The 10,814-nt window shown below is 55.8% G+C and overlaps 1 protein-coding gene across 2 annotated transcripts; it reads left to right on the top strand.

Annotated features, from left to right (window-relative positions):
• Positions 1–431: 431 nt before the first annotated feature.
• Positions 432–10,139, top strand: LOC135255964 (uncharacterized). 2 transcript variants are annotated; one of them, XM_064337810.1, is made up of 5 exons: positions 432–1,510; positions 2,421–2,847; positions 3,471–7,073; positions 8,222–8,495; positions 8,933–10,139. In XM_064337810.1, exons 1-4 carry the CDS (start codon positions 506–508, stop codon positions 8,461–8,463), a joined length of 5,277 nt encoding a protein of 1,758 aa, XP_064193880.1. In that variant the 5' UTR covers positions 432–505; the 3' UTR covers positions 8,464–8,495; positions 8,933–10,139. The 2 variants fall into 2 exon arrangements, with proteins under 2 accessions (XP_064193880.1, XP_064193879.1); XM_064337809.1 differs by having other exon boundaries at positions 3,471–7,109.
• The last annotated feature ends 675 nt before the right edge of the window (positions 10,140–10,814 follow it).

Raw genomic sequence — 10,814 nt, 5'->3', positions numbered from 1 at the left:
CCTCCCTCCCTTTCCCTCTTCCTCGCTCACCCTCCCACCCACTCTCCCTCCCTCCCTTTCCCTCTCCCCACTCACCCCCCCCCCCCCCTCAGGTATCTCCGTTCCGGCTCACAGCTGTGTGCTGGCCGCGCTGAGCCCCGCCCTGGCGCAGGTTCTGTGCAGTGGCCCCGCCCCTCCCCCTGGGCGGAGCCGGCTGCTGGAGCTGCAGGCCGTGGGGGCGGAGCCTCTGCTCAGGCTGGTGGGCTTCCTGTACTCGGGCCGGCTGCAGGGGGAGGGGCCTGCCGAGCGGGAGGAGCTGCTGCAGGCGGCCGCCAGCCTGGGCATCCAGGGGCTCCTGGAGGAGGAGGAGAGGGGAAGAGGAGAGGGGGAGGGAGGGAGGAGTGGAGAGGGGGGGAGGAGAGGAGAGGGGGAGGGAGAGAGGAGAGGAGATGGGGGGAGGAGAGGAGAGGGGGAGGGGGAAGGGCCAGGCACCATCAGTGGCACACAGATAGACACAGATGTGGGCATGCCAAAACCTCCTCACCCTCTAACCATGACGTCACCGTCCCTCCCCACACCGGGCAGTGCTGACGGGCAGTGCCAGGCCCGCTCTTCCACAGTGCCACCAGAGAGCAGCGATGACTATTTTGCTCTATCGTCATCTGCAGCCCCTGGGCAAATTGGCATCTCGCCAACAAAGGCAGGCTCTGCTCCTGTGGCGCTGAGTGATGATGTCACGGCTGCCCCACTCATGGGCTGTGCCTCTGCTCTTGCCCCGGATGCAGGTTCTGTTGCCCCCTCCCCCGCTGACTTGTGTGGCTCTGCTGGTGTTGGTGCAGCCCGTGAAGGGTCCGGTTTCCCCCCAACTCCTGTGTTTCCAGCCAAGAGCTGCAGCCCCACAGCCACAGAGTCCAGGGGTGGGGCTGTCCTCAGCAGCGGGGGCGGGGCTGTCCTCAGCAGCGGGGGCGGGGCTGTCCTCAGCAGCGGGGGCGTGGCTGTCCTCAGCAGCGGGGGCGTGGCTGTCCTCAGCAGCGGGGGCGTGGCTGTACTCAGCAGCGGGGGCGGGGCTGTCCTCAGCAGCGGGGGCGGGGCTGTCCTTGACAGTGGGGGCAGGGCTGTCCTCAGCAGTGGGGGCGGAGCTAGGCAGGGTTGGGGTGGAGATAGGGCGGAGCAACGTGAGCAGGGGGGCGGAGCTAGGCAGGGTTGGGGTGGAGATAGGGCGGAGCAGTGTGATCATGGGGGCAGTCTCAGTCCGGGCAGCAGCTGTTTTCTGATTCCCAGCTGCACTGTGCGGGGAAAGGTGGGGAGGATGAGGAGCAGAGGGATGAAGGGCAGGGCCCGGCAGAGGGATCGACGCATATCCATCAAGATCAGACTGAGGCGGCAGTCCAGTGGCGAGCTGTGGGAGATCGTCAGTGTGCGGGAGGAGGGCGCGGTCTCTACCCCCAGGGGCGGGCACTCCAGCAGTAGGGGGTGGGGCCTGAGACATCGGCAAAACCAGCCCACGCTCAGCAGACTCGCCCGGAGCAAGGTGGGTGGGCCTTTGTTTTTCTTTTATTTTTTTTTAGCTCTTCTGCTTTAACTAGTACAGTGTGCCGGGGTTGTCTGGTCTATTGGTCATTTCTGCCCTGGCATTTGGATCTTTATATGTAGGTGTCTGTGTTTGATTTAAAGGTTTTTTTTTTCTTTGTGCTGTGGGGTCTGCCAGGGCCCGGGTCTGACAGACATTCTCCTGCTAATATAGCTACAGACCCAGTACAGAGCAGCACATGCATGTCCAACAGCTGGGAAACAACCATACATGACCACAACAACCGTACACAACCATATATGACCACAACAACTGTACACAACCACAACAACCGTACACAACAATACATGACCACAACAACCGTACACAACCATACGTGACCACAACAACCGTACACAACCATACGTGACCACAACAACCGTACACAACCATACATGACCACAACAACCATACACAACCATACGTGACCACACCAAACATACACAACCGTAAATGACTGCAAACGACCATAAAATGACCATAAAATGACTGTTTCAGCTCTTATAAAAGGCAGAAGGATGGATTTCTAGCCGGAGTCTAGGAGCTTGTTCGGAAACGGTTTCGATGGCACTAGCGTACCACTGGGTACACCCAATGAACTCAGTGGTGCTGTGATTGTGTTTGTGTTGCATGGTGATGACTAGAGTATTAGTTAGGCATCTGAGCACAGAACACGATAAAGGATCCTCACAGTTCACTTCAGTAGCGAGCCGACCAGTCCTTCACCCAACATACAGTCAAATAAGGGTCGAGTTCTGAAGGAAACAGAGACCGCTGTCCACACAGACGTCTTTCCGTATCAGTTTGTATCTGTTTTTATGCAATGAGGCTTTATTACCCTCTCCTTCCCTCCCCCCCCCCACCCCCGCAGGATGGTCTCCCAGAGGTGAAGAGGCCGAGTGGGCTCTCAGTGGGCTCCGCCCTCCCCCAGAGGATCTGCAGAGGCCTGTCACTCACCCCTCCATCCACCATGACCTCACCCCCAACCCATACTCATCTCCCCCCTCCCCCTCCCCACAGACCCGTCCCTCTTCAGCACATCCACCCTGCCCACAACCCTGTGCCCCTCCCCCCAGCTCCGCCCATCCCCGAGGACTCCGACGAGCAGATCGAAAAACTCCTGGATGACATCATGATGGGTCTCAACATCCTGCCCCCCATCGTCGTGGAGACGGATGCTGGTGGCCATGGCGACAGCAGGATTCTGGAACCCTCACCAGGAGCTTTTGGAACCGGCGCTTCTGGCCCCTGTCCTTACCAGTGCCCCCAAATCACAGAGTCACCAAGGCCGAAGAACAGTGAGAGGATTACTCAGTGTGAACGCTCATTGTGAATGCTCAGTGTGAATGCTCAGTGTTAATGCCCAGAATGAACAGTCAGTGTTGATTCTCAGTGTGAATTCTCATTGTGAACACTCAGTGTTGATGCTCAGTGTGAATCCTCAGTGCTAATGCTCAGTCTGAACAGTCAGTGTTGATGCTCAGTGTGAATTCTCATTGTGAATGCTCAGTGTTGATGCTCAGTCTGAACAGTCAGTGTTGATGATTGGTGTTGATGCTCAGTGTTGATTCTGAGTGTTGATGCTGAGTGTGAATGCTCAATGTGAACACACTGCACTGTGTAAATGAGATTCTGTTTAAATAAGGTATAATTTAACACAGAGTTTACAGCTCACACAGAGCTGGGTGCGCTAGCAGGGCTAAATCTGGGCCTGTGTCTTTCTGTTCAGTGTTGAGTACCTGAATTTTAAAATCAGTATTTGCCCCATGATGCGAGCCGCCATGTTTGAAACATTCATAGACCCGCTCAGTTCAGGAAGTCTAGTGACAGCTTGTTCTGTATTCTTAGCCACCTTCAGCCATTGGTGCTCAGTTTGTGTGGGTATGGCACATTTCTCCAATCAGTGACCTGTTTTCCACAGGGCTGATGTGCTCAAGGACTCAGGATGGCCCTTTTCCCACCAACCGCCAATCCAGGTACATAAGTTCCCATGAGACTACATATCCCAGGGTTCCCCAGCAAGCCTCGGACGAGCTGCATATCCTGGATCGCTTCCTGTTTTCACGGGAGAATCACGCGGATGGGGCCTGGGAGAGATCTGCACTTGGACACAGTGACGGTGGAGTTGCAGTCACCAGCGGAGACCTAGGGAGTCTGACCCAGCCTGGAGCTGGCACAGGTGGGCACCCAGCAACCAGCATCACACCAGCAACCAGCGCAATCTCGAAGGCCCCTTCTGTTCCGGCGGCCCAGTCAACACTGGGCCACTCCTCATCTCCCTGGAGAGAACTACGAATCCCAGAGTTCCTCTCTCCACCTCCGCCCATCAGGTTCAGGATGGATGAGCTGCGCCTGCCGGACTGTCTCTCTCCTCTCGGCGCAGAAGCAGGGCTGCCCCCCTCTGCTTCTCCCCCCTCAGGCCCAGCCCCTCTGCCTCCCCAGCCCCTCCCACCGTGGCTCTGTCCCTTCCCCGTCCCACTGCACGTCCTGTCCACCCCCCTACCTGACGGACTACAAGTCCCATCATTCCTCTGTCCACCCAAGCGCAGACGAGGGCAGCACGGCAGCCCAAGGGGAGTGGCTAGGGGGGGCCGGACAGGGGCTGTGGAAGAGGCCGGAAGGAGGAAGATTGTGACCCGTGGATTGCCTTTGGATGAAAGGAGGAAAAGGAAGGGATGGAAAGAGGAAGAAAGCGAGGAGCAGAGAAGCCGAAAGAAGATGAAGCAGGCAGTGAGCCACGGAGGAATACAGAAAATGGGGCGGAGCATGGGCGGGGCCAGCTATGTTGGGCGGGGCAGGGGCGGGGCCAGCAGTGTTGGGCGGGGCAGGGGCGGGGCCAGCAGTGTTGGGCAGGGCAGGGGTGGGGTCAGAAGTGTCGGGCGGGGAAGGGGTGAGGCCAGCTGTGTTTGGTGGGGCAGAGGCAGGGCCAGCAGTGTTGGGCGGGGCTGGGACGGGGCCAGCAGTGTTGGGCAGGGCAGGGGCGGGTCCAGCAGTGTTGGGCAGAGCAGGGGTGGGGCCAACTGTGTTTGGTGGGGCAGGGGCGGGGCCAGCAATGTTGGGCAGGGCAGGGGCGGGGCCAGCAGTGTAGGGCGGGGCAGGGGCGGGGCCAGCAGTGTTGGGCAGGGCAGGGGTGGGGCCAGCAGTGTTGGGCGGGGCTGGGGCGGGGCCAGCAGTGTTGGGCAGGGCAGGGGCGGGGCCAGCAGTGTTGGGCAGAGCAGGGGTGGGGCCAGCAGTGTTGGGCGGGGCTGGGGCAGGGTCAGAAAGCCCCTGACAATGAGTGACTGTGCACCCACACACTTTGAGGCCTCCTTGGTGAAGCCTGACCGAGCCAGCGTCTGCGCAGTCACACTGCGGAATGCTAACGTCTGCTCAAGGAGAGCAGCCGGCTGTGCGGAAAACATTCGAGAGTCGGATAGATTCGCAGGGAAGCCAAAGAAGCCTTGTATCTGCGCAGATGAAGCCAAGACAGCTGCAGTCTGCACAGGTAAAGTGAGGAGGACTGTGGTCTGCGCAGCTGGACTGAAGAGGTCTGTGGTCTGCGCAGCCGGACTGAAGAGGTCTGCGGTCTGCGCAGCCGGACTGAAGGGGTCTGCAGTCTGCGCAGATGGGCTGAAGAGTTCTGCAGTCTGCGCAGATGGGCTGAAGAATTCTGCCGTCTGCGCAGATAAAGTACGGAAGTCGGATGTCTGTGCAGACCAGGCGGGCGGAGCTCTGCCAGTAAAGCAGCAGGAGGTCTGCCTGCAGAGAGTCAGACCAACACTGTCAACCCTGAGCTGCACCCCTGGGCCAGAGGGTCCCCCAAAGCGAGGCCGAGGCAGACCACCTAAGAAAAGGAAACTGGACGAGGAGACCACAGGACCGGTGTCCATTTTGGCTCCGGGCGGCTCTGTTGGACAGGTGGGAGAGCATGGGCACAAATCACAGAGGAAGTGGAGGAGGGTGATCATACCCAGCAGCCAGACGCCTTCCATGAGGACCCCCAAAAGCAGAGCATGCTGGGAAGATGAACCCGGGACCCCGTTGGCTGTGGCCCAGCTGAGCAGCATCTATGGAGAGGAAGAAAGGGAGGGGGCCAGGGGAAAGAAGGAGGCAGGTGGAGAGAGAGACGTGGAGGAGAATGAGGGTGAGCAGACGGCAGGAGAGATGGGGATAGTTCAGCGGGGGGAGATGAGCTGGGATGGAGTGATGGAGGAGAGAAGGGAAGGAAGGATGGAAGACCCTGATCCACAGAGGAGCAGGAAGGACGGAGGTGTGGAGGAGAACTGCAGGACTGGCGGGGGGAGGGCGAACGATGAGGAAGAGAGTGGGGGGGCGGAGCTGGGGGTGGGGGAGCAGGTGGGAGAGACTACAGAAGGCCAGGCCACACCCACAGCTGAGGAAGAGGAAGACCAGGCCACACCCACAGCTGAGGAAGAGGAAGACCAGGCCACACCCACAGCCGAGAGAGAGGAAGACCAGGCCACACCCACAGCTGAGGAAGAGGAAGACCAGGCCACACCCACAGCTGAGGAAGAGGAAGACCAGGCCACAGCCACAGCTGAGGAAGAGGAAGACCAGGCCACACCCACAGCCGAGAGAGAAGAAGACCAGGCCACACCCACAGCCGAGAGAGAGGAAGACCAGGCCACACCCACAGCCGAGAGAGAGGAAGACCAGGCCACAGCCACAGCTGAGAGAGAGGAAGACCAGGCCACAGCCACAGCTGAGAGAGAGGAAGACCAGGCCACAGCCACAGCTCAGAGAGAGGAAGACCAGGCCACAGCCACAGCTCATGCAGATGCAGTCAGATACAGTGAGACTGTGTGTGATGTCATCGCTGCAGAGAACGAGGATGAGGAGGTGGAGGTAATGGGAGAGGGAGGAAGTACCCCCCGGGCCCAGCCCCCCCAGCCCCAGCGTCCCCGGGCCCAGCCCACAGGGACAGAGCTGATAGACCTGCCCTCGGGGACAGAGCTGATAGACGTGGTTATGGGGACAGAGCTGATAGATGTGCCCACGGGGACAGAGCTGATAGACGTGCCCACGGGGACAGAGCTGATAGACGTGCCCACGGGGACAGAGCTGATAGACGTGGTTATGGGGACAGAGCTGATAGACGTGGTTATGGGGACAGAGCTGATAGACGTGCCCACGGGGACAGAGCTGATAGACCTGCCCACGGGGACAGAGCTGATAGACGTGGTTATGGGGACAGAGCTGATAGACGTGGTTATGGGGACAGAGCTGATAGACGTGCCCACGGGGACAGAGCTGATAGACGTGCCCACGGGGACAGAGCTGATAGACGTGGTTATGGGAGACTCCACAGCCATTCTGGAACGAGTGACTCACGCAGAACGAAGGGAGCTGGACGGAGTGAGAGTGGGAGGAGGCGTGGAGAACAGCGTCATCAGACAGATGGGGCCAACGGAAGGAGGGACCGGCCAAGAACAGAGAGGGAGTGACGGAGAGGGGGCTGACCCTGCCGGAGGAGAGACTGAGAGGAGGAGGACGGAGGAGGAGGGGCCCGGCCAATCACAGCCAGGTGAGAGTGGCCACACCCAGCAGCCGTCCTGCACAGGTACACTCCTCCTTCCAGAACCTCCCTGACTTAAGAACACCCCTGACTTCAGAGAGCAGGTTTATTTTGAGAAAACTTTTTTTTGAGACTAGCACGTACATTTGGGGAAGCTAATTCAGAAGTTTAATTCAGAGAATTAGCTTACTTTGAGAAATAAATTGCAGGGACTAGTGTAATTTGAGAGCTTAATTTATTGAGGGAACTGGATGATTAAGAATTCTGTGTAGTTTGTTTCAGTGGAGAACTATGTTCACGGATCGACACTTTGGCTGCTCCTCTTTAAATGTTAACTAAAAACTGGCCAAAGTAATGAATCAATTTAAAACATTTCCAAAGGAAAGTGATCGTTTTTTGGTGAGACAGAACAGTAACAGACAGACCTCTAGGGAGTGTCATTATGCCAAATTTGGTTTCAGTTTATTGGTACGTCCGCCATTTTGGCTTTTTATTTCTATGATGCTAATAACAGTCAGTTTTCACCAGCGATTAGAAAAGGTTCAGGGAACGGAAACAAAAACGAAATACATTTTTCATGGAACAAAAACCAAAACAGAAACAAAATCATTTTCAGGTGTTCCGGAGAGAAAACCGGTTGTAAACCGGTTAATAACGTTATGATATTTTATTAGTTTTTTTTTTCTCCTTGCAAACCTCAAGCTTCAGTCCAGTTTGTTAAAAGTCAGGCCCTGTAACTAGGCACTCATCTTAGGGCAGTGGTCTCCAACCCTGGTCCTGGAGAGCTACAGGGTCTACTGGTTTTTATTGTGACTCTAAACTTCATGAATCAATTAGAGCAGTTGATTACACTGTTAACTCAACTCACCTGGTGTCTTGGGTCTCAATTGGGTGCCGTTTACTATTGCTATGACAACACTTTCATGATTTTGTTGCACTTTTGGACTTTTTTTTGCATGTGTAGATACCATTGTGACATCATCACGAGAATGTTACTAAGCATTATTACATTAATTTATGTGGACTGAATGCTGGAACAGAAACATTATGAAACGGTTTTTGTTCAGAACGAAACAAAATGAAAACATAATCCCTGGTATTCACAGGTGTGAATTAGGGTGTGAGGTGTGCTGTCATTTGACTAGTGGTCTTTCCAGGGTCAGAGAGGAGAGATGGTGTGACCTTGAACCTGTCTGACCCATGCTGGGCGGTCAGGGAGAGGTCAACAGGAAGCTGGGAGCTGGACGAAGAGGAAGTGGAGGTGGATGTGATCGAGTGTTCTAGCCCCGCCCCTCCGCCCATTGACCTGCTACTGGAAACCACGGGGGTGGAGCTGTGTGACAGGGAGCCATCTGAGGAAGAGGAGGGGGAGGTTGACGTGATCGGAGAAACAGACTAGGCCTCGCTCCCGCGTCCTCTGTGTGCCAGGAAGTGAGTTTTCATCCCGTGGTGTCAGGGCGAGGAGTGTGTGACGTGCTCGCTGCTGACGCTCTTTTCTTCTCTTCTTTTGTCTGTGCGGTGCTGTGCCCCCCCTTAAAGCGCGGGCGGGGGGGGGGGGGGGGGGGGGGGGGGGGGGGGACTTCCTGATTGCAGGCTCCTGCTTCTCAGCTTTAGTTCTGACGTTTTTATTTCTGTCAGTTCTGGAGACTGATTCAGAGGGCAGTGTTTCATTTTGGGGCCCGTGGGCACTGTGGTTAGGGTAGAGTATGCGTGCGTGCGTGAGTATGTGTGCGTGAGTGTGTGTGCGTGCGCACGCATGTGTGTGCTTGTGTGTGTGTGTGAGCGTGTGCGTGTTTGTGTGTGTGTGTGTACGTTTGTGCTAGTAAGATATAGTGTGGCAGTAACCCCAGCTGAATTGTTTCCCACAGTATGAAGACTGTGTGTGACAGGAAGTACCTGCCAACCCCCCCCCCCCCCCGAAAGGCGGAGCTGTTGCCGAGGGGTGTGGCCTGGACTGCAGAGGGGGTGGAGCTGATGGCCCAGGAAGCTGGTGGGATATGAGCAGGCTGCTTGGGGCTGTATGCTGGACACACTTACACACACTCCTGCACACACTACCCTAACCACATAACCTCTTACACACACTACCCTAATCACATAACCTCTCACACACACTCACACACACACTCCTGCTCACATTACTTCAGTCCTATAATCACTTTCACACTACATTCTCACAATTACTCTCTTAAAAGTGCAATGCTCAGTTGAAAACCTATTCACATGCACACACATATGGCCGTATTGATATTGTTGTTTGTGAAATATCACGTTGCTTTTGTTCCCAAAACACTTCACCCATAAGTATAAGCTTTGTTGATCAAATGTTTTTTGTTGTTATTTGGAAATAAATTTAATAAACTTAATAAAAGCTCGCATCTGCATATGAAATACAGGCTACTATGATTGTTACCTCATATGCAGCAGAACCAAAGAGATAAGAACCCCATACGCAGCAGAACCGCAGAGATAAGAACTCCATACGCAGTAGAACCACAGAGATAAGAACCTCATAGACAGCAGAACCACAGAGATAAGAACCTCATACACAGCAGAACCACAGAGATAAGACCCTCATATGCAGCAGATCCAAAGAGATAAGAACCTCATACGCAGCAGAACCGCAGAGATAAGAACTCCATACGCAGCAGAACCATAGAGATAAGAACCTCATAGACAGCAGAACCACAGAGATAAGAACTCCATACACAGCAGATCCAAAGAGATAAGAACCTCATACACAGCAGAACCACAAAGATAACCTCATATGCAGCAGAACCACAGAGATAAGAACCTCGTACACAGCAGAACCACAAAGATAACCTCATACACAGCAGAACCACAATGATAACCTCATATGCAGCAGAACCACAGAGATAAGAACCTCATACACAGCAGAACCACAGAGATAAGACCCTCATATACAGCAGAACCACAGAGATAAGAACCTCATACACAGCAGAACCACAGAGATAAGACCCTCATATGCAGCAGAACCACAGAGATAGAACTGATCACTAATGCACACCAGTGACTGTGGAATGCATCCGTGCACGTAAACATCATTTCCTTAACGCGCCACCCAGCACCCCCACAGACACTTCCCTTTCCGGATCTCCTGGCAGGGTGAGACTCATCCTTCTTCGCTCCATGTGTCCTGATCGCTCCATGTGTCCTGATCGCCCTGTGTGTCCTGATCGCCCTGTGTGTCCTGATCGCCCCATGTGTCCTGATCGCCCCATGTGTCCTGATCGCCCCACGTGTCCTGATCGCCCCACGTGTCCTGATCGCCCCATGTGTCCTGATCGCCCCACGTGTCCTGATCGCCCCACGTGTCCTGATCGCCCCGTGTGTCCTGATCGCCCTGTGTGTCCTGATCGCCCCATGTGTCCTGATCGCCCCGTGTGTCCTGATCGCCCCATGTGTCCTGATCGCCCCACGTGTCCTGATCGCCCCACGTGTCCTGATCGCCCCGTGTGTCCTGATCGCCCTGTGTGTCCTGATCGCCCTGTGTGTCCTGATCGCCCTGTGTGTCCTGATCGCCCCGTGTGTCCTGATCGCCCTGTGTGTCCTGATCGCCCTGTGTGTCCTGATCGCCCCATGTGTCCTGATCGCCTGTGTGTCCTGATCGCCCTGTGTGTCCTGATCGCCCTGTGTGTCCTGTTCGCCCCATGTGCCCTGATCGCCCCATGTGTCCTGATCGCCCCACGTGTACTGTGCGCTCCATGTGTCCTGATCGCCCCATGTGTC

The sequence above is a fragment of the Anguilla rostrata genome, chromosome 5 (assembly GCF_018555375.3).
Source record: "Anguilla rostrata isolate EN2019 chromosome 5, ASM1855537v3, whole genome shotgun sequence".
NCBI classification, from domain to species: Eukaryota; Metazoa; Chordata; class Actinopteri; order Anguilliformes; family Anguillidae; genus Anguilla; species Anguilla rostrata.
Note: the sequence above shows the minus strand (reverse complement) of the source record. Positions and strands in the feature narration are given on the sequence as shown.

Bases quoted from the DNA above. Each gene is read 5' to 3' on its own strand.
- LOC135255964 (XM_064337809.1), top strand. From the start codon at position 506: ATGCCAAAACCTCCTCACCCTCTAACCATGACGTCACCGTCCCTCCCC. The intron at 2,848-3,470 runs GTGAGAGGATTA...TGTTTTCCACAG, and splicing joins GTCACCAAGGCCGAAGAACA to GGCTGATGTGCTCAAGGACT. The intron at 7,110-8,221 runs GTACACTCCTCC...TGGTCTTTCCAG, and splicing joins CCAGCAGCCGTCCTGCACAG to GGTCAGAGAGGAGAGATGGT.